The 24,844-nt window shown below is 39.9% G+C and overlaps 1 protein-coding gene across 2 annotated transcripts; it reads left to right on the forward strand.

Moving 5' to 3' along the window:
- The first annotated feature begins 6,227 nt into the window (after positions 1-6,227).
- fgf13b (fibroblast growth factor 13b) lies at positions 6,228-24,252 on the forward strand. Of its 2 annotated transcripts, none has more exons than XM_053331634.1 (5): positions 6,228-6,473; positions 16,889-16,999; positions 19,139-19,242; positions 20,462-20,660; positions 22,787-24,252. In XM_053331634.1, exons 1-5 carry the CDS (start codon positions 6,425-6,427, stop codon positions 22,924-22,926), a joined length of 603 nt encoding a protein of 200 aa, XP_053187609.1. In that variant the 5' UTR covers positions 6,228-6,424; the 3' UTR covers positions 22,927-24,252. The 2 variants fall into 2 exon arrangements, with proteins under 2 accessions (XP_053187609.1, XP_053187608.1); XM_053331633.1 differs by lacking the exon at positions 6,228-6,473 and adding an exon at positions 16,174-16,375.
- Positions 24,253-24,844: the final 592 nt, after the last annotated feature.

Below are 24,844 nucleotides of genomic sequence, written 5' to 3' on the forward strand. Positions count from 1 at the left end.
AAACACTGTTTACTCACCTGGTAAGTCGTGGAGTATGTGTGTGTGTGTGTGTGTGTGTGTGTGTGTGTGTGTGTGTGTGTGTGTGTGTGTGTGTGTGTGTGTGTGTGTGTGTTCAAGTTTATGTGTGCATGCATTTGGGAGAATGGGGATAGTGAAAGTGTGTGGGAGATGTTGGATGTTTACATAAAGCAAAGAAAGATATAACTTGTCAAAGTTTGAAAGGCAGCCGATTTCATACATTGTAAGTTCAGAGTAGAACTGAGCAACAACAAATATTGACTGTTGATGAGAAAGAGGGACAGTTCCGGACATTGTGGTGTGTTTGCCAGTGTGTGTGTGTGTTGACATTACCAGCTGTTAATCATGTTGTTTATCATGATGAGTCTTGTCCGATAAGCAGCTTTTGCTGCATGGCTTATGTGAGAGTTTCAGATGGGGGGAAATGCATACACATACAGGGCATTACCTTACCCTAACCCTTACCCTAACCTTGGCTCTGACTTTATCCTAGTGTTAAACCTTCTTCACCCTAAAACGTAATGGCTTACATAATGAAGGTTTTCTTTTTGTCCCTATGTGTGAGGCAGGCCCACACAATGTGACAGATACAGATCATGAGTTTTTAAGCCTGTCTTAAAACAGTCAGGTACCTATATGAATATTGAAACACCTTCCTCGCTGTAACGATTCCTCCTGTTCATACTGACCATTAGAAGATCATCATCATAATGCCCTCATGATGTAAATGATATTGGACAGAATGTTCAGTCCTCTTTTTGACCAAAAATGTTTCTAAAATGTTATTTGAAGTTAATATATGAGGCTTCACCTGTCAGAGTTAGTCAAAGTGGATATCTTCCACAGTTACAATCTTTTTAGTAAATAATTCCATCTTTATGCTTGTACCTTAAAGTGAGATTATGTAACTAAGATGAAAACATATATTCTTCCTTAATTAAGCATATGCTTACTTAATTCAATACAAGTCTTATTTGTCTGATAAGTATTTCTGTGTAATGTTTAAGAGTCAGAGCTTTTTGTCTCTTCTATATACTACTATATATCTACTATATATCTACTTTTGTACAGTGTTTTAGTATTTACCATTATGCCATAATTATCACTTGTGGAGACAAAGTTTACAAAAGCTTGATTTGACCCTGAAACTTATTTATTTATTTATTTATTTATTTAAACATTTATTTTTGGGCATTTCTGCTTTTATATGACAGTAGATGGCATAGAAGCCAACAAGAAACAGGGAGGGAGAGAGGGGAATGAACTGCAGCAAAGGTCCCTTGCTGGAATCAGAACAGGGACAGTGCCATTAAGTGGCATTCAAATCCTTGGCTCTTAAATGAAGCAGGGGCCATCCAAAGTGTCCTAACTGCTTGCTCCTCACAAACTTCTGTATCTAGAAGTTAACAGATGTTGCTGTAATTCTAGGCAGGGAATGAAGCTTTAAGCCACTTAGATAAAACCTCAGCTTGTGCTGCAAAATACACACTGAAATACAGAACACCTAAACTCCAAGCTCGATTGTGAGTATTGAAGGCTATTTGATTGGAGTATGAGTTACACAGGGTGTGGTTGTAGACAAATCACTATGAGTGACACGTCAGCTGGCCTTGAGCCAGCAGCTCCTTGGCAACAGCATCCTTGTGGTGATTTATTCGCTGAGAATGATTTAAATGGTGTGAGGGAGGGTTGAATCCCCCTTTTTAGTGCAACTTATGCAAGCTATTAAATTCATCCCTCTTGCAAACTATAGATTTTACAGTGAAAAAAAAGAGTAGAGGGAGATAACAATTAGCACGTTCACTGCCCCTTTGGTAACAATTATGATTAAATCACTCCATGCTGATTGGCGTCCTGGGACCAGATTTTTCAGCACTGTTAGCAGGTGCTCCACAGTAGAAGCGGTGGCTGCTGACATCAAGCATCTCAGATGTAAATGCACACAGAGAGAGTGAGACACGGCAAAGTGGGTAAAACCAGGAGAGGCATGCCGTTGTGAAAGCTTGTCCCCAGTGTACTAAATCCCACCCAGACTGTATATTGTTACACGACGGGTTATCAAATTGGATTATCTTTTATTTTTGGCTTGTAGTTTAATTGCATCAGTAGTTACGTAATATGGTTGTCTTCATTGTCAATAGTTGAATGAAAATATTTGAAAATAAGTATATAATTGCAGATTATGGGCCTGATTTACTAAAGGTTTGCGTGTGTAAAAACGTGTGCAAACTTGACATCACGCGCAAAAAATGTGCACGCTGATCTACTAACGCAGCGCACTGAGGTTTGTGTCTTTCAACTTTGCAAAACCCTCATTTAAATACTGCTGTCTCCACCCTGTTGCACCTCTTTTCATTTATGCAGTTTTTCTTAGTAAATCACCCGCAAAACGCACGCAAACGAAACACGCAATCTATTGCACTGCGTACGCAATTTAGTATACCCACTATTTGGGATCTTAATAAATCAGACCCTAAGTGTAAAAAGAGATGCACTTTTATTTCACCATAAGTGTTTTTATTCTTTTGTGTTTTTTTTAATGTTTTTTTTTTTTACTGTGATTGCATCGAATTGACACTGAATTGCTTTACTGAGATTAATTTAATAAGATTCTTTATCTTTTACTCTTGGATGATCACCTTTGAGGTTTGGATGTGTATTCCTCTGTAGGTTGATGAAGGCGATTTGACTATGTCCACATTTTGACCGATTCTCTGAATATGGTCTAATTGATGGTGTAAGTGCAGAGATGGTGTAGCATTGAGGACTCCAGGCTGTGGACGCTTGCCTCCGATCAAGTCAGTTCCTCTTTTTTTCTTGTCATCAATCAATACAAACAGAGATGTCCCCTCTCCTTCCCTTTATAATCATACAGCTGTTTTGCTATCAGTATATGACTCATGAGGTCAAGGACTCTGCAACTTCTCTTCCCTAAACAACCTTTGGTGCTGTGTAGCTGACCTCAGACCAGCTCACAATGCAGAAAATTACCCTGACTGACATGTTACTTCTTGAAACTTACCTGAGGAATTTCCAGCGTTATTATTCAATTAGCTCTAGGTACAATATTTCAAATGTGTCGCATAATTTGATCACTTTAATCATTATGAGGGATATTAACATATATTGAAAGGTAAATATTCAGTAGCCTATGAAGGTCCCGTCTGTTTGCATGAATTGTACTTTTCTGGGAGCGAGTTTATCAGAGTGGGCCCTGCTGATGGGAACAGGAACAGTCACATGTGACACTTTCTGTTCTAATAGAGCAGCTGGTCCCGGAACAGTAATCCTCCAGGGGAGGCTCTGGCAGAGAGCCAGCTGTGCTTTGTTCTGTTGGCTCATTTAATAGCTGGAGTCAAAAAGCCACTTGGAGCTAGCGTCATAGACCTGTTATACAAGAGTCACACAAACTTGTCAAATGAGTAAAAGATGCTCTGAGTGAAATAAACCAACAGCATGAACGTGTGCTACAGTTGGGGATCTCTTAAGGAACTTTAATCTTCTACAAAACTTTAATTTTCTATTAAACTAAGCCACTTGATTTCACCATTTGCAAGACATACTAATTCATAATTGAAGGAAAAATTACTCCATTAAAGATCTTCAGTGCAAGTGGAAATAGTCATCACAGTCCACAGGAGTGTAACTTTGAGAGGAAGCTGCTTGAGAGGCTTTCTGTGTATACCAACTCTGAGCAGTTAGATTTAATTTCCTTTTAGTAGACCAGAGACATTTTGTTGTATTTAAAGCTACCCTTACCTTTGTTGCATTTTTACACATTGTTTTGTTTAGGTTAAAATGTTATTAATAAGGTAATGGCACTCTAAAATGTTAGAGAGATCCACCAGGCATAGAAACTCATCATTATTCCATTCTCATAATATTCTGTGAAAACTCCGGCCAATCATATCATTCGGTCCGAATGATATGATTGTATATTTAATTCAATGGTTCCCTTATAATCTGCTCTATGTGTTTCATTTCTATGACAGTGATTTATTCTAATCATGTGCATCTAGCTCATTTGTTTAAAAGAAGTTGACAATCATTAAGGAAGGGGAACAAGTTTACCTTGAGTTGAAGTCTATTATAGGGTTTCTTGGTTGCGTGTTACATGTGATGGCCAAACTTTGCACACATAATAACGTTTAGAAGTTACTCAGTGTGGAGAAGCCATGATTAGATTTTGTATATTCACACTTTTATGTATAACACATTCTCTCTTTCTCCCTAAGTCACATGAGCAAAATCACTCTTTTCACTAAATACATGGTATTCAAAGGAACCCAACAGGAACTGACAAAGGGACAATGTACGACAAGTTAGTTAAACTTTATTTATTCAGGGACACCTCTTTTGCAAGAAAGACGTAACAAATTACAAATTAACTATTTACAAACAAATTAACAAGTAACAAATTACATATGCATACAGTCAGAACATGGTAATTCAGTCACACAAAGCAGTCATCCATGTGGTTAAAATGAGGACAGACCTCTGATCTTCTGCTTTCAGAAATATCAATGATTATGATTGCTCAGACTCATAAACTAGGTCAACCTGTGCTACATATGCACTTAATGCAAATTAACAGAAGAAACTTAATTTATCTCTAACCCACCTTCATCCTACTGGATGCAAACTGAAGCCTTTAAAGAGAGTCTTGTCAAATTGACTTGAACCAGATGATGCTGCAGAGCTGTGAGAAGAGAAGAGAGAAACAAGTACAAATCTGAATTTAGCAATGAGTCCGACAGTAAGCAGAAATTTAAAGAAAAAACATGGTACGTAATACATTACTCTCATAGCTGTTGGTCTCAGAAACAGCTGTAGGACAGGAATGTGTGAATGAGTTTATTAAGCTAGTCCAAATGCAATTAAGCCAAACTACAGTGCAAATGCATTAGCCTACCTGCTGAGACTACTCACAGCAACTTAATCTTCGAAAACAGAGATGCTCTCAGGGCTGAAGTAGATCACACCAGTAATGATGTATTATCTGGCTCACCTTCCCACGACAAAATACAAACAATATAATTATATAGCTAATTCCATTTGTGTCACTTTTGTTTTTGATGTCTGTTACAGTTTTTGAGATATTACTTTTCTCACTGTAATATTACTTTGAATGGCTGTCTATAGAAGTGTGCATATATTCATTAATATCTCAAGTACTATGCATGCTAAAATAATCACACTTGGTACACAGGTGCCTCATGGAGATGTGCTAACCCTAACCCTAACCCTAACCCTAAAGCATGTATTCAATAGCACCATGTGGTCTCTTATTAAGCATTTCATATATTAACTAATAACTCCTGAACTGTGATATATTAAAGAAACATTTTTGTACTGTTGCTTCCTTGGATGGAGGATGAAGGATATTTGATGGATATAGACCACACCCATTTTTGGCGATTTTTTTTGTGAATATATTTTTTGGGTTTTTTTGGTCGACATTTCATCCAATCCTCACCTAACATGTTACGTACCATATTTAGATGCCCTCAAACATTTTTGGCTAGCGCTTTTTGTTTGTCTGTAAATGGTTATCAAAATTTTGAAGGCATGGCCTGATGCACTTAACAGGCCATAACTCTTCAATACAAAATTCTAAATATAAATGTTTGCCTCAAGCAAAAGAAACTATACACTACAACAAGCATGACACTTTATTGACTTTCAATTGTCAAAGAGACTTTGGATAAACTTTAACACAGACACACTGGAGAAGCAACATAATTAGAAACACTGTCATGTGTTTAAATGTACTATAAAGTGTATCCTACTTCTACATGGTTAAAAAAAGCCATTTTCCAGCACAAATTGATTAACTGATCAATAAATCAGCTCATTTGCATGTTGTTAGACTGCTGAGTTTGCAGGTGGAACTGCATTTATTGGATTAAGAACAACCTTGTAATTATGCTGACCTTCCTGCTACTGTAGCCCCCTGGGAGATCACTTTATAAGTCTATTTCAGCATATAAATGATGCCTTATTAGAAACTACATTTAACCCTTCTAACAATCAGTATAGGATGTCTAATTAAACCGAAGCAGTAATTTTAATTGTCTTGCATGTGCACATATTCCTGTCATCTTTCTTTGTCCCTCAGTGTGCGCGTGCGAGTGGAGATTTTGCGCGCGCACGTTAGGGAGCGCTCCTATGTACGGTGACACTAGAAGAGCAGGCTTCACAAACGGAGTCGGGCTGTGTAGAGCGAGGCAGAGAGGGACTCATAGAAGAAGGGACGGGACAGAAAGAGGGCGAGACTTAAGACTGCCATACGGTGGAAGAAAAAGAAAAAAGAAAAACAGAGGAGGATGAAAAAGTAAAACCGTGACCCTGCAACTCTCACCCGAAGTTTGATTTTCAACAAGAACAGCGGCGGCGGTGAAGCTCCATGAGTGGAAAAACAAAAGGCAAAGAGGATAAAGACCATGCCGCCAAAGGTGAGTGATGGTGAACCCAAGTCAGGTGTAATCTCGCTTTTTGACTAAGACTTTACTGTGATGGCAAGAAAGAGGAAATGATGGTCAAGCCTTTGTGACGCTGAGATCAGCACGCTGACCTCTTTCCATTGTCCACACGGGGACACAGCATACAGGCAACATATGCTGGATACTTAGCCGTAAACCTATTCATAAATGATGCTGCTGTTCAGAGTGTTAATTATAAATGTGTCTCTAATGCTGTCTCTTTCAGCTTTATCACAAAAATAGGAGGAGACCCACAAACCGTGCACGGGTTATGGGTCCTATGGGGTTATGCATGGTGGGGTTATCTATATTACACTCTGCTCAAGATGAAACATTCAGTAGTCTATAGCCTATCGTATGTCGAGCTTGTTAAATTACTGACAGGCTATTATTTCCTCCACTGAAGCATTTTTGGTTTTCATATGTAATTTCAGGCACAAATTAATTTTCTCTCCTCTGGTCAGCAATAAAATCGTCGCGCGACACACCGCAATGGAAACTGGGATACTATCATTGCCATGGAGACCAAAAAAAGGGAGTTGCCCGCAAGCTGAGCGCGATTATGTATTGCTATCTATATTACAGACCTATATTCATTCACAAAAAAGCAAAGGGATGCAACGTGCAGGAATGCAGAAAAATATCATAACCTATTTTACAGTGTGATATATCATAAGTAGTAGAATTTAGAGGCATTTAGTACAGTATCTCAGTATTCAAAGAGCATTTCTCATACCATTAACAGTACATATAGTATTTTTACTCCTAAAGTTATAAAATTATACTTGACTTTATTTATTTATTTATTTTACATTGGTTGTTTGATCTTAAGTGGAGGTTTCAGTTCATGCCTCTTATTATGACTCCTGAAGGAGTTTCTTTTATATATGATATCCTTTACTCATAAAGAAAACACATCAATAAACAGAAAAACCAATAAAACTAGGCCAATAAATAAGGGGGTGGTGATTTATAAGATGATAAATGCACCGATAGACCAGAACAATAACCCTAACCCTAACCCCCTGTGGATTGTAAAGGAACCCAGCAGTCCTGTAACAAATGAAGATCTTATAAAACATATAATTGGTCCATTGCTAATGACATTGAAGGCAGAAGCGAGCCTTCAACTCATATATGAGGCTATAGATTGTAGTGTCATTGTTCAACATGTGGACAAATTACTAAACCTTCTGGTATAAAGCCCAATAGCCTACAAGATCACCAGAAAGTAGTCTCAATAAAAACTGAACATTTGAAGTAAGGTTAGCTTTAAGTAAATTGTGGACCACTTCAAAATAATTGGAATTGATCATGACTTTTCATCTAAGTTACAACAAACCACATGTAGCAATTTTCAGCTAGATAATGAAAACTAATGTAATAATAAACTATGTCAGAAAGTTGACAAAAACTGTTACTGAACACTTACTGAGGCTTTAATATACAATAATGGTAAATGCTGTGTCATAACATTGGATGGATTGATTGAGCCATCAACACAAAGTAAGACATGACACAAGAGCCCAGTTTTGTTTGCTCTTATGATTTCTAAAATTGTTAAGTCTAAAGTACTTTTTGATTAAATATCTTCAGTAATGACTCCGTCTCTCTCTCAGGTGGACAGGGTTGCACAGAGTTGTGCACCTTTCTGTATAAATGTGGTCTTAAGGATTAGGTTTGGGTAGAACATGAACTCATTAACATCTTGTTCCTATATATGTTAGGCTTCTAAATGCGGATTATAACTATTAGTGCCTCTCTCTCTCTCTCTCTCTCTCTCTCTCTCTCTCTCTCTCTCTCTCTCTCTCTCTCTGTCTCTCTCTCTCTCTCTCTCTCTCTCTCTGTCACAAATAAGCAGCAGAAGCGGATTGACCATTGAGACACCGTTGTTAATTAACCCTGATTGTGGCACAGCAAGGTGGCAGCAGAGATCAACATCGCACAGCAATTAAAGTCCATCCAATATATCACTGAACCACATCTGATTTTTCACTGATGTAGTGATGTCAGCAAGTCACAAATGAGCACTAAATTTACAGATCTGGTTTACTATTACACTTTTTAAAATAAATGAATTGCATTTCCACCACTTTTATTATTAAGTGTTTTTTCCTCATGATTGAGATTTATTATCTCATTAATATAATATTTCTTATAATTATGAGGTGATATTCATACATATGACTTCCAATCTCATATATGTCTTTTAGATAATTAGAAAGGTTCTCATAATGATCATATACTAATTCATAATAATGAGATACTAAGACATACAGTATGTATGGAATGGGAAGTCATAATTTAAGATTCTTGTAATTATGGAAGTTATTGCTATTATGATACATCTTTTCATAGTTATGAAATCATAACTAATTCTTTGAGAAATTAATAATATTGATTTTATGACATGTCAGTAACAGAGAAGAATTTCAGGAATATTTGTACCTGCAAGTATTACACCCTTCCCATTATTAATGTTATTGCCCTTAGCTGTTTCATTGGTTTAAGATTCACTAGAAGAACAAATTGGCTCTATCTTGAAATAGCTGTTTAATGTGGAAGATTTGACTCATTGTGTGGTGTCATGGGAGGAAAAAAGGAAAGCATCATGGCAAATGTGTTATGGCTCCTGGTGACAACCATCTTTTGTCCTGACATGTACCACAGTAGACGAGGTCATAAACTGGGGCTCCTGGCAGTTTTAGAGTCTAAATAAAAATAGAAATGTCACAGAGATGTGATGGAGTGCTCACCGCAATAATGCTTTATCTCTTTATGTAGTCAGCAGGTCATTGGCCATAAAGTCTAATAAACGTTTTACAATGTTTATTGTTTGGTTTTTATCAGACTCTTATGTCTACCTGCCACCTAAGCTGAACACACATTATAGCCTCTAACTGTAGATGATACATACTTGTTTCCCAGTTCCTCCTTTTGACCTGTTGTCTGTCAATATGGCGCCATCCAGTGGCTGATAATTTGAATCACCATTCGTGAATGGAAGTTGCCTGGGTCCAGACCTTTGAATCCACCCATTTGACTGAGTTGACTGATTCTAACCCTAACCCTAATCCTAACTATAACCCTGGAGTGTAACGAGTTAACAGTTTAGTCCAACATCAGGCAAGAATGACATCTGATATTCTTAGAAGCACAACAGTGATTCTTTTTAAATATAGAAAACAGTGATTGAAAATGGGCTTCCTGCCCAGACTGTTGGCCGGTGAAACTTTGACAAAACGTACCTGTTGCCATCTAGTCAAGGCTACAAAGCTTTCTTGGGAGGCATTATGTGTTTATATAAATCTAAAGTGATATATCATGGTATTTATAGAGAGATAGAAAGAAAGAAAACAAGCACTCAGTGACACAGTCAATCCATCTGCTTGATCTAATAGGGTTACAGTATTCCCTGATGACAGGAAGCTATAGTCTAATGATATAATTAGGTGGGCAAAGACAACAGTAGCATTATTTCTCTGGAAACTTGTTTTGTTTTTCTTTTTACCTCAGAGGTTTGGAAACTCAGAATGAAAATTGCATTCGTTTCAAATAAGTTCTTCTTCAGATGACTTTCATGTTTCTTCTTTTGCGAGCTTCACTTCTCAAAATGCTGAGTGTGCATTCTCTCCAGCAGCATCCTGCTTCACTGTCTTCAACTGCTTTTATTGGCTGCTGTACCGCAGTATCTGCTGCAATCTGTAATACTTTCTGTATCATCGCAGTAATATGAACGCTGTTGTGTTTTAAGAGGCCGCTTCACAGGAAGCACTGTAACAGCACAACAACATAATGGGCTGATAATGTAGAATTATGGGTGGCCATATGGACTGTGTGTAATTCTGGACTGGCAGCATTGGGTGTGCTCAGAGAGTGGTTACTATGTAATGTGCTGGGATGGCGTTCATTAAGGATAGCCCACAGACCCACTGAGAGAAAGATAGGCTTGTGTTTATCTGTGTGTGTACTGTGTGAGTTTCTCTCTAAAATCCTCTGAAACAATGCCATTCTGTTGGTCTTTCATTGCCAAGGTGTTAGATAAGAATGCTATTTATGATGGGAGTCTTAACCTTTTCCCAAATCAGCAAATTATTTATTGTCTGTACCATCTTGTTCCAGTTCTTCAGAGAAGCTGTAGATTTTATTGTTGTTATAAAAATGTAGGATTAGACTGTATTACAGATGTCCTATATCAGACAATGTGTGTATGTTCCTGTTTTTACATGACTGTTTTAATACATCCTGACTCAATGGTTTGCTGAATCCGACAGAAGGAGAGTTCAACCATTGTGTGGGGGGTTAGAGACAGGTCAAGGGAGTTGGCACTTAGTTTTGAACTTCTGCTTGTCTACTGATTAAGGGAACTGAGAAAATGTTATGATGCTATCTATGGGGTATGCATGTCAGTTATGGGAGGGGGCTGGGACAGGCCATGTAGAGAATGGTATAAAAACTATGTGACAAGGCTCACATGGAGCCTTTTTCTTTTGTGACTCTGTCTGTTACATTGGTGAAACGCTCCACTCTTGTACAAGTTTAATAAATTCAACGTATACTTTGATATTTGGAATCCGGTCTCCTTTATTAAGGGTAAATCATTTCATTTCTAATAACAATTGTATTTTTGGTTCCAAGAGAATCATTTTATACAGTTTTTTTTTTGGAAAGTTTAAGGTCTCCACTAAAATCTGAACTAATGTGATGTGGGTTTGAATGTTGTTCGGCTGCACAGGATGTGTGAGGGTTTAATCAGAATATTAAACAAAAGGAGAACGTTTAGGTTAGATGTAGTTTGAGGGCAAAGACAACAGTTATGAATTGCTGTGTTGAGACTATCAATCATGACAAATATTAAAATTGACCATTTTTGAGGTAGTTTGTTTTTTTGTTAGACAAATAACCAGTCATAGAGGCAACTTTACTCAAGAGTCATATCAAGTGTACTGCAATTCACGCAATGTTTCAGTTTCTACTGCTATCTGATTATCAGCTTTTGAACTAGTTTTAGGGTTTAGAGTCTGTTATAAACAAAGGCAATAACCATGGTCTTTAGGAAATTGTAATAGGTATTTTTCCATTTTATTTTGACATTGTATAGACTGTGATTTATCAATTAATTGAAAAAATAATGAGCAAATTAACTAATAACAGTTTTAATTTAAAGCAACACAGTGCAGGGGTCTTAAGTTAGACAGAATAAATCAATAAAGATATTCAATCTGACAAGGGGAAATAAAGTCTTCAATCATTTGTATGGCTGTTATGTTCAGGTCTTTGGATATAAATCTCAGGGAAAAGCCAATACAGACTCATGACAAGCGCAGTGCTCATGTGTTTGTGCTCATGTGCCGCACTAGTGTCCCCTGAAAGTTGACAGTTACAGTCCAGTTTCTCTTAGATCACACACACAGACACACAGACACACACACACACACACACACACATACACTACTTCTTCGATAGATCCTTGGATTTGGGTACAGGCTCCTGGCTCCCTCCCTCCCTTATTGTGCCAGATCAGCGGGGCCTCGAGATGAATCATTAATGACCGGTTCCAACGGCTTAATGGCCTCTAATGTTCTGTAATGATCTCCCGTCAACGCCATGTGCGCGGCCTTAATGGATCCAATGCCGTGGAGACTTCTCTGGTTTGAACTTCGGTAATTCCTCCTCTTTTCGTCGTGCAGTGCACAACAGGAAGTCATGATCACAAAGCTCCTGAGCAGCACGGGCGCAACATGAGTTTCCCTCTCCGCCGATCGACCTCAGGTAGGACCAAAGGGAACAAAATATAACCCAATTGGACTCGGCCTGTAGTGATAAATAATCCTAAAGGGAGCAGTGCGAGTATCGGCGGACCTCGGCACTCTGTGTATAATAAGCTTTGGGAATAGGCGGTTATAAGGGAAATTGGATAAACATATAATTAGATATAGTGAGACTCTTGGGAAGTATCTAAATAGAACTTGTAAAAATATTGCCTTAATGTTCTTAATGATGTTATGGGGACAGGTGGTTTCAGATGCTTAACTTATCACTTTAGTTAAGTTTTGTTTGTAATAATTTAATCTCTTTAAGATAATTTGAGGAAAAGGGGTTTAACTTCATTTAAAGTTGAAGCGCTGTCCATGGTGCTGAAAACAACTGCGGGCGCGCCCTTCCTATGAGCCGCCTCTAAACTGAACTGAACCGATTCCGAGAGGGGTAAAAAAAATCTAATTGTTTTTATCAAATACTGCCAGGACTTTTTTACACTCATGTAAACATTCATAGTGGTTGGTCTTGTAGCTTAAAATAGTCTGCTGGATCCACTGCGACCTTGAGAATAAATCCGTATTAAACAGCACAAAAAAACCTTTTTAAATATTTGACCGAACAGTACTTTTGATCACATAGTGGAGGCGTGAAATACATTGTTTTCACTGGCTAAACACGACTTAATACCCCAAAGACCTTGAATCAAACGTATCGGCGTTTTGCACTGTCGGCCTGTGGATCGGAATTTTACAATACCTATCCAATAGCAAAATAACATTAACAAAAACAACTTTCCCTTAAAATTTTACCTTAACTAAAATTCAACAAAAAAAACAACAAAAAAAAACAGGAAAAATGTATTGAGGAGTACATACGTTTATAGTGGAAGTGTAGCCTGCTTTACTTTCTCAGGGCCCCAGCGGTCTGTTGTGAATGCTGCTGTATGCTTATGGGTTGATTAGACTCTAACTGGCATTCCTGGTAAGATGGAGATTCACACTCATAAAGACTCTCACTCTCTGGGCATGTGCTGTAAATATACTGTGGTTTTCTCTCCCTTTTCTCCAACTTCTTTTTGCCTGTAGGGGGCGCAACATAGCTCCAACCAAATCTTTGACCCATAGATTAGACTCCATGCAACAGCTCAGGTTTAATTTTTAAGTCATATATTTTCACTGCAACAATCTGTCACACGTTTATTTTTCTAATTGCACGTTATTTGCACACTCTGATTTGTTCATTCAGTAATTAATCAAGGATTCATTATATAACAAAGATATTTTTTAATCCCAGAGAAAAAAACCTTACACTAATTCTTCCCTCTGTGTTGTTTGGCAGCATATTCATTAGATGACTTTTATTGATCTAGTTATTGATTGACTCCTCTGTTACATTTGAATTTGTTATTGTGGCGATTCAAAGCAAAAGGTGTGAATCGACAGTGTTTGTTTCATGTCCCTCAGACTCACCTTGTATCTGTTTGGTTTACCTTGCAGCTTGTATTGTTACACTTTTTCAAGCCCCTGTTTACGTGTCTGGCTTCTGCTTGTAAGGACATGTGGTGTGGGTTTAAAAGCCAGGATCACATTAATAAAAGATGAAGGACTAGACCTACTGTAGCTTTCAGTCATTTCATTACATTGGTTGTATGTTTTTTAGATGACATCACAGAGTGGTTGTGAAGTCTTCTGTGGCTCTCTCTGCTGGAATTAACAGCTTTAATATTACAGTAAAACCTAAACTATACTTATCTGCGTATTTACAAAGGTCTTACCGAACTCGAAGGCCGTGGCTGTAACTTCAACTCCTTTAGTCAGTGACAGGCTAAAGGCTCCACTTCAGTGACCGGGTCCTGACCTCAGTTTCTGTCCACAGTCCATCACCTTCTCCTCCTCCTCCTCCTCCTCCTCCTCCTCCTCCCCCTCCAACGAGCCCACGGTGGGCTGTAGCTTACTGAATTCACCTCCTCTCCAGTCATGTAATTTACTGCTCACCACATCCTCTTGCTCTCCACTCATCGATTTCCACTACCTTTCCCACTGGAGAGCAGCATGCACCGGCTCTGCCTGCTGTTTGGCGCCAGGTGCCACAGGTCGACCTCTGCTGCGAGTCAGACGGCTCCTTGTCCACCGCCTCGTCTTCCTCTGTACCACTTGGAGTTGCAGTTGCCATGCGCCATTGCAGATATATCTTGCGCTGACAGTTGTGCATCTATTTTCCTGTGGGGGTTGCCAGTGGCCGGCCAACATGCGTGGAGTAGCTGATGGTGTTGTATGTATGTGTGTGTGTGTGTGTGTGTATGTCTCTGCTATGGTGCCAATGCAAAAGGTAACATCTAGAAAACGACATCCAGACAGAAGCGTGCCATCTCCTCTTTCTCTAACGCTGCAGCCTTTCAGCAGTGGTAAACCTCTGCACCAAAAGATGAGAGCCCCTCCTTTCGCCCTCCCTCTCTTTCTCCACTTTCTCACTCACACACACTTCATAGGTCTCTCTCTCATCCCCCAGATACTTGATTTACCCTTTCTCTATCTTCATTCCTCACATTTTACTTAATTTTCCCCACGTCTCCTCATATATGTGATATTCCATCTTCTTCTTTTCTCTCTCATGTCCTCTCTCTCTTTTTCCCAAACTCAACATATATCTCTCTCTAACTGTTGGCCTTCCTTTATTTTTTCCTCCTCTCTTTCATTCATCATTCTCTTTTCATAATCCATTTGTAGGTTGTGTATTTTCCACAAACTCTCTCTCTCTCTCTCTCTCTCTCTCTCTCTCTCTCTCTCTCTCTGTGTCTCACACACAGGCTCACTCAATATCTAATTTTCTCTTCTCTGCCCCACTTTCCCATTATTCCTCCTCTCATTCATTCACTTGTCTGTGTCCTCTCTCTCTCTCCCTCTTATTTCTGTTTATTTTCTTCACCCCTCCCTCTATATTACACCCATCAACCCCCCAGCTCCCACCCCTCTCTTCTCCTCCCTGCCCATCACACATCAGTATTCAGCATAACACACAAATATCATGCCACGTGGGGTTCACAGGGCTACAGGTGCCCTATGAGAAAGAGCTGCCCCAACCCCTCTCCCCTCCACCACCACACACTCACTCACTCACTCATCACACCCCAACCCAATCCGACCTCCTCAGACACACACTCATAACACACGTACACACACTCTCCTCCAACCCCCCTCCCACTCCCACCCTCCTCGTTCTGCAGGGCTGCAGCAGTTTTATGAACGGCACGGCTGCATCATGATCCCTTTTCCACTGAACCAGCCCCGAGCTGTTTCATTGACAAACATTCCGGTTGCTGCATTTCTGTCACGGACAGCATCGAGGAGCGGAGTGTCGCCGGGGGATCGGTGCAGAGCAGCATCAGCAGCAGGAGAAGAGGAAGCAGTAGCTGCAGTGGTCATCAACAATAACCCCCGGTGTCCCGGTTTATAAGCTGTTGATTCGTTACTTGGACCGGGACTGGATCATCACGCGCCCTCTCTTCTCCACTCTCTCGGGACAGCCAGAAGAATCACCAGAGGGGGAATTAGACAGCTTTTGCCACTCAAACCCCTTGGGGGCGATGTGAGGCGGCGTCGTTAACGCTCACTCACGCAGATCACTGGATTTGTTTAAGGACTTCCATGAGGCGCCCGGACGCACCGATGGAGCATTCTGGACGCTTTTTCATATCACGGATATCTGCGAGACTGCAGCAGCCGGTGTGTGATGCGAACTGAGACGTGGGTGGTGTAGACCCCCCTCCCCAGTCCCCGCACCCCATACACCCTCACCGCCTTATCCGCGACCCCCCGCCCCCCCTTCTCCCCCCCTCCCCCTTCTCCCCCCCCCCAACACACACACACACACACACACCGGGACGCACAGCCTGGTTTCACTCCACCGGGGGAACATGTCCAGGGCAGCGGCTATCGCCAGCTCCCTGATCCGTCAGAAGAGGCAGGCAAGGGAGCGGGAGAAGGCTAATGCTTGCCGTGGCAGTGGCAGCCCGAGCAATAGCAAAGGCACAAACGAGAAGCCGAGCAAGCTGAACGTGTTCTCGCGTGTCAAATTGTTTGGATCGAGGAAGAAACGGAAGAGAAGGCGACCACCAGGTCTGAGGGCGGGGGAGCGAGAAGTGGGAAATCCATGGGCTGCATCACCACTTCAACCATGCTCACCATTACCACCACCTTCATCACTACCAACCAACACCATTTCTCTCATCACTTCATCAGTCATGGATAGTCTGCCTCTGGCAGTAGCTCAGGAGTTAATCCTGTTGCATGACACCACAAACATCACATGTTAATAACTTTGTATTGTTGCAGCATGTATCTGTGATAACTGATGGAGATCTCAGAAAACAGGATCCTAAAGTAAACAACGCTGGAGCTGTTCTTACCATCATACTACATCTGTCAGTTATTCTTTGAAATGTATTTGAGCCTTGATGTTCAAGGAGTTATGGATCAATATTGGGCCCTCAAGGCCCAGTGAAAATACAAACAGCTTCTCCTACTCTGACACTTCCGGCTTCCTGAAGACTGCTGGATATGATATATCACATGACAGTAATAAGGAATGAATGCAGTTCATGTGTCTCCTCCCCTTTCCTTTCCTCTCAGAGCCCCAGTTAAAGGGCATTGTGACCAGGCTTTCCAGTCGCCAGGGCTTCCAGCTGCAGATGCAGCCTGATGGCACCATTGATGGAACCAAGGATGAAGACAGCACCTTTGGTAAGTCTAACTCCGGAGATACAGAAAATAATACTGACCGTCCATTTTTTTCCATAACCAGTCATTTTCTTTTTCAAAAGTTATGGAAAACAAATATGTTTCTCCAAGCATGGTAAATGTTATAAATGTAATCTTTAAATGCATGTCAACTGCTTCTCTGTCTCCATATCAAGCATTATTTAGCGCCCATACAGTAAAATTATAAAAGTAGATAAACATACAATACAGTAGAGACTGAAACTTTTCTTTAAATGTTCTTATTGCATTCTTAGGAATAATATAGCTCTATTATTTAAAGGCATAGAGTGTTACAATATACTGAAGGTTAAGTATCTTTCAAGAGCTTATTTAGTTTGAGTTCAGACTGGAGTTATCAGCCAAAACCACTTTGAATCCAATTTTAAGACAAGTTTCACCCTGAGGAAATCTGTCTGAGAAGGGAATTTGTGCTCAGTCGCTCTGCAACATGTCAAGTGTTAATGGAATTAGTAAACTGGAGCGTGCTTTTCCTATAAATGTCAGGCGGCTACATGGTCGTCTATCTGTGTTAAATGTCTTCTGGAAGCAATAGTTTAAATATATGCAGGACGTACAGTGCAATGCTCAAATCTCTGAAAGCTTGAAAAATATGTGATCGAACTGAACTAGCGAACACATTTTCTTGCTGTCACTCTCTCTCTCACACACACACACACACACACACACACACACAGCCTACCAACGTGTGATTGATAAGGCTAATTCAATTCTGTTGTTGTGGTCCAGACGGCAATCACTCTCCTTCTCGTGCACAGCTGGCGTTGCCAGCATCTCGCATTAATCTCTGCTACTTCTCAGGCCACCAACTGTTGTGTTGTGTGCAAAGAGGCAAGATGCAAGGGGCAGGGGCAGGGGAAGTATCCTTTAATTAGATGATTACATGGTGTGTACATCATGTAAACGCCCACCCACATGAAATCAGTCTCCTGTTACTGGGCTTGAATGGATAATCCATGTAATTCATGTCTCCATATAAAGAACATGGTTGGCTAAATGAATGTAATTAAACAGGGGCCTGACTCATCTGCCTGCCTGGAATAATTACAGTGCATTCCTGCTAAAATGCAAACTGTATACTGTGGGAACAATATTGTAACATTGCGTGTGCCCACTAAGTGCAAAGCACTGGGTAAACAACAACAAAAGCAAAAATCTGATAGATATTTTTTTTACTCTGCACTAAAAATATGTTTATGATGAAGATTAAAGCACAGTATAGATCCTTTATGTGCTCACCAAACATGCCTGTAAATCCCTTGAATTTAAATCTGACAGTCATTGCTTTAACGTCACATTCCCTGTTACGTATTAAGAGTGTGGAGCCCAAACAACTCAGTGGTGCTTAAGTAGCTTATGTTCATGATTCGTGCTTTAAAAAACACAAACAGTCATTGAACACTGCAGTATCAGTAAGCCTGGGAATATCCTTGTATGTATTCAAAAACACAGAACGAATGAGTCATGAAATGATAAGCTGAACAATTTTGATTATCATTTCAGTTACTTATTACACAAAATGTCAAATACTTTCTCTTTTAAATGTGAGTATTTGCTGCTTTTCTCTGATTTTATGTCATTGTAAGTTTATTTAAAGATGCCACTTTTGGGTCTGTGAAACTGTGATGGACATTTCTCATTACTGTCTGACATTTTATAAACTACGTGATTCATTGATTGGTAAAAGAATGGTCAACAGTGGATATCAGAGACAGCTGTAAACACTCATTCTGCAGCTTTTCTGTTTTATCTTGTCCTTGCACTACCAAATGTTTACCAGTCCCTGCTTAGCTGCATGTCTTTTGATAATGTTTACCCTTTTATGATTTAACGCTTAACACCAGGCACTAGATCATTAGTGTAACTCAGCAACCTTAGTGCCTGAGTGACCTTGTAAAATTGGTTCTTTGTGGCAAAATGGAGGTGTCATCCTACCAGACGCTACATTGATATTGATAAGGATTTTTTTCTCTCTGTTTCTCCGTGTTCACTGTGTGAGCGCTTGTTTGTTTGCTGTGTGTGTTTGTGTGTGTGTGTGTGTGTGTGTGTGTGTGTGTGTGTCTGTCTGTGTGTGTGTGTCTGTGTGTGTTTGTGCGTTTGTAGCTGTGTTCAACCTGATCCCAGTGGGGCTTCGTGTGGTGGCCATCCAGGGCGTCCAGACCAAGCTCTACCTGGCGATGAACAATGAAGGATTTCTCTACACCTCTGTAGGTCACATGCACAGACACACAGACACACACACACACACACACACACACACACACACACACACACACGGACACACACACACACACACCATCATCATCATATTCATCATCATCACAGAGCATTAAAGAGCTCTTCTTTGGGTCGGTTCGAGTATTGAAACAGCAGCTTTCAGTGTGACCAGTGTATCATTATGATGCTATCATCATATCAATACTTTAACCAGTGTTGCCTTGTGAGTCAGCTGCCACCAGGTGTTATAATCCAGTGCCCGAGGCTTCCTTATCTGTCCAATGATATTGTGGCTTCCCAGGATTGATTACAGATCATCCTCCAGACTCCTTTTGTTTATTTGCCTCCAGTCAGGGGCTCCTGAAATTTGCTTTTACGCTTTTCCCAGCTAGATTTACACCACATAAACTGTGCATATATTTTCTGAGACAGGGCAGAAGGCAGTTTTGGTTGGCTGCAGTGCAATGCATTAAGTGGCTCACTTTAGCTCTTGAGCGCTGATGGTGGGTGGTGTAGAGGTAATAATGAAAAAGAGTCAACAAAAAATAACACGCACTTCCTGCAATCTAAACAAGGCTGCAGATGAAAACTAACAGAGAGGAAATAGAAAAATGGCACATAACAGGATGTAATATTAGCCATACTGCTATGCCTTTGCAGGCACGTCTACCACTACCATATATGGCACATCATATCCAGTCCTGGATGCTTTGGTTTGTTATTCTGAGGGTGTCGGCTTCAGTCATAACACTAATATCACTTGGTTCATCTTCCCATCTGATATTAAATGCACAATACAAACCCAAACACACAGATTATTTACAGATATATACACACAAAGCACATTTCTCTGCCTTTTCTCAGTAAATCTACTTGAAGATCATGCATGCACAAAATCTGCCCTAATAAACATTCATACAGGATTAATGGATGATAGACAAAGAGCATTCTTTCTGTGTCTTTCCGTTTCCCCCGGCAACCTGTATGGGCACCATCTTTCTCTCAGTGGGCTGGTTGGTATTCAAGGGAGTAGCCGGTTGCTATGGAGACGCAGGAATAAGGAAATGCAAATGTCAGCTGTCCTAAGTTGGTGCAGTTTGTTCTCAGAGACTAAAGCCTCACCCTCATCTCTCCATGTCTACTTAATCACAGTCTTGTCTTCTTTCTTTTTATAATTTGTTTGATTATGTGTCACATTTCTTTCCACAGGAACATTTTACTCCAGAGTGTAAGTTCAAGGAGTCAGTGTTTGAGAACTACTATGTCACTTACTCCTCCATGCTGTACCGGCAGCAGGCCTCAGGCCGGGCCTGGTACCTGGGACTTAACAAGGAGGGTGGAATCATGAAGGGGAATCACGTCAAGAAGAACAAGGCCTCCGCACACTTCATACCGAAACCGCTCAAAGGTAAGATAGCTGCACTTCACCACTTAAGAGTGAAACATCTCACAGCGTTACAGTTGCACTGAAGGGGATTTTTACTCGGCAGAGATATACTTTTCCTAAACTTTAACAACTTTATATGCATGTCTAAAACACTATCTCTCTATAACATTATAGCCCCACTCCATTCAAAAATATATTGTGCTCATTGTTGCTTCATTTAAATGTATCACAGGCTTCTCTATTTAGAATAATGTATGACACTAAAAAACTGTTTTCACATTAATCATCTGAATGTTTGGGCGCGAAGGTGGTCGAGTGGTTAGAGCACATACCGTATACGCAGTTGACCCCGGTTCCAATCCTGATTGGAAGTCCTTTGCTGCATGTCACACCCCCCTCTCTCTCCCATGTTTCCTGTCAGTCTACTGCTAAATATAGGCGTCCATGCCAACAAAATCAAAAATCATCTGAATGTTTCTTTGTGGTAAATCTGAGTTAAAGACTTACTGACAACTTAACTAGTTTGGAAACCAGCCTTGTTTCAATATGTAACTTGTAGAAGTGTGATGTGGAAACTTGTATATATTGAGAATGGACTTTTCAGTAAAATAAGATTGATCTATGACAAGCTTTTAAAATGAAAAAAAAACATCACTTTAATTATCATTCAAAACTGTATTTTCATTTTTTTTTATGTACGGAGGGTATATTCATAACTTAATAAGCAAAAATCAAAGCTAACATTAGGAAATACATCCTTAATTATTTAAGTGTAGCTCTCAAAAATCTCTGTGGGATGTGCGGGATTGTAAGATTTGATCGACAGTGGGGTCTCCCTGGTGGCACAATCAAACAAACCGCCACTGTCCTCAGGCTGTGACTGAGATTCTTACATTGTTTATGTCTGATTGCTGCATGGAAATATGTGGCATCACCTTTTTGAGCTGCATCTTCTTCAAACCACACAGACAACAAGACAAAAACAAATCTTGTAATCTCTCATGTGGAATAAGCACAAAATAATTCAGTAGCACATTCTTTTTTATGTTTATATTATTGCAAACAACTAAAAAGTATCACAAGAAACTTATGGAAAATGTCCAACTCAGTGGACAAACTCATCCTTTATAGAACTATGTAAGAAGATTTAATTGATTTTATACAAGGGAGACCTGGTTTAAATGGCAGCAGACAGAGATGAAAGCATATCCTAAAGATAAGGTGTAAATGCAAGGCAGTCCTCATTGCAATCTAAACAAACAGTGAAAATACGTTTGGACATAAAGAAATGAGAAAGGCACAAATAGAGAGAAACACAAAGGTGGTGCATGTAGATAAATCAGGATGTCGTCTTTAAAGAAGCAATAATCAATACTTCTTTATTAACAGTGGACCGCATGACTACTTGTCATTGTGTGGTGAACCCACAGAGAATTATCGGCTGACTCTGCAGTTCCCCTCAGCTCTGCAGAGCTTAATAGCATTTTCATCTCATTGTTTTGGTTGTCCGGCAACCAACATTTGTGTTTTGCCTCCACTGTACACTACCCTCCCAGCACCAAATGACAAATTTGCAGCTTCTAGGTGTACAAAGTGGATTATTTAGCAGCTAAAGAGTCAGATATTTCCCTCAGGAGTTGGTGGAAAGCAAAACAAAAGTGTTTTTATTGGTGATTATTGGCATTTACATTCATCAGGTGGACACAATCATGATTCCAAATGAATGCTATCGCTGCTCCTTATCTACTGGATATGTAAATAGGCAGCTGGCTCGTCACATAAATGGAAATGTGATATTATGTCAGTGTTTTGGTTTATTCCGCCTACTCCAATAGAAAAAATGCAAAGAAAATCTTTTTTTGAGAGAATATTATCGTTGTTTATTTTATGCAGATCACTTGACTAGAGATCATCACCCACGGATTATATTACATATTAAAACTTAGCTTTGCAGGAATTCCCCTCCGACAGTAATATTATTATTTCATTATTGTAAAATCTACATTAATTAACTCTCAGTTATCTACAGTATGTGCAAGATAAATGTACCAAACTGACTGAGCAAGACTGTGCATACCAAATCTGAGTGATTCAGACTAATAACATTGATTTAATTAATTATGCTTGTCTTGTGTGTGTGTCTGTAGTGGCCATGTACAGGGAACCGTCCCTCCATGATTTGACAGAACTCTCACGGTCAGGCAGTGGCACGCCGACCAAGAGTCGCAGCGCTTCGGCCCTACTTAACGGCGGAGGCAAGTCGCCAAGCAACAATGACTTATCCTAGCCCCCGCACCCCTCACACCTACACACGCACACACACACACACACACACACACAAACACACACAAACACATAAACACACGCACACATGCACAGATCTCAGGCCGACATGCCCACACATTAGGCTGGTGAGGGGTTAGGAGGAGGTGAGGAGAAGAGGAAGGAGGACCGGAATGTTTTCTTCCACTTCACGGAGCCCACTGTGACTGACTGTGATGTAAATAAACCAAGGACAATCAATCCGTCTAACTCTGCTGCTCTGGTCTGCAGAGGGACAGGACCTGTGAATCTCTTCCCTTGACTACTCTTCCTGCTGTATTATATCCATAGTGAACAAGGGAGGGAGAGAGAGAAATGAGGGATAGTAAGAGTCAGTCAGTCACACAGTCAGATAAACAGACTGTTACAGAGAACCAAAGAGTCCAAGTATTAACTTAGTTATTGCTATGAAAAGACAAGGCAAGAAAGTTACAGAATGACAGAAAGGAATGAAGAAGGTCTTTATCTATTCTACTGTACGCTATGTTTACACAGAGCTCATGGGGTTAAGTCATATTTTTAAAAACGAACGTAATCCTTGTACACTTATAAGGATCGATCATTTGTTTGCATGCAGGTGCGCCTGTGTGTGTGTGTGTGCGTGAGTGGTCGAGTACATGCTGTGCTTGCAGTAGGTGAGTTGCGTGTGTGTGGGCAAGTGAGAGTGAGAGTGTGCGCACGCATGTGACTGGGGGGGGATTTTACCTTTTTAAGATCTGTTGTATATCAGGCTAACCTCCTGAGGGCTTTAGCAGGTTAAAATAAGGTTTACTGTATATGCTTCCATGCTTACTTCTTACGAGCAATGCTGTTCATCTTTCCGTTTGTCGTTGTTGTCCCTTGCTGTTTGTTTGTTTGTTTGTTGTTGCATGGAAGCTTGTGGACCTCTGCTCAGTAGCAGCATGCTGAAGGTCCTTTTTTTCTGGTCAAAAGTGTTCCTGACCAAAAGAGAACACTAGTGAGCCAATAGTGTCATACCATAACACTAGTGAACCAATGTGAGGGTGTTAGAACACTACTGGACCAATAGTATTGCACCAGATTATGAGTGGACCAATGGTGTTGGACCAGAACTTTGGTGAACCAATGGGAGCACAGTTTAACTTAATATTTTGGTTCCTGCTGTGGACAAACTAGAAATGCACTAAATAAACTCTTTCTAAACAAGTTAAGTGACTGTCTTGTCTTATTTGTTATTTTTATTAATGTGGACCTCCTGATGCTGTGCTGAAAAGCTTCAAGTCTAGTTAACAGTATTTGAATAGTAGATAACTGTTCCTGTCACTTCATTACAATCACAAAAAGATTTTCATACTTTTTTCATAGTATTTTCATCTTCTTCTTAAAATGCTGTGCACCACAAATTAAATTCCATTCACCTCCACTGTGTTGAAAAGAGATTGAAATCTCAAAACCAAGGAAGACAAATTCAAAAATGTTTTTTTTTTCTTTTTGTAATTTTGGTGAATTAAATTAAATTAACATTTCATTCCATGCAGATCAGTGCAGAAGAACTTCTATGCCTTGAGTTATTTCAAAGCAGGCTCTGAATATGTAACATGTTCATATTGGGGAGCGAACAAGTATACTGAAAAAAGTTAGTAAGCATACTAAATGTTCTTTCTTTTTGAGTGTGTCCTTGAAGAGCAATATTCTTCCACAATGCAATGCACACAAGAAATGCAGGATCTGCTGACAGCTGAATTTAAACTAATCGTTTTATCTCATGGAACCCTACAAACTCTTGATTTACTGTATATTTACTGCAAAAACAGTATTCTACAAACATTAATGTATGGTATTTTAAAATTGTCAATTGTAATAAAGTTTTAATTGGAAATTAATTAGGACATACTGTGTTAAGAATGATAAAATGGATGCTA

This window comes from Scomber japonicus, chromosome 13 (assembly GCF_027409825.1).
Source record: "Scomber japonicus isolate fScoJap1 chromosome 13, fScoJap1.pri, whole genome shotgun sequence".
Classification (NCBI taxonomy): Eukaryota; Metazoa; Chordata; class Actinopteri; order Scombriformes; family Scombridae; genus Scomber; species Scomber japonicus.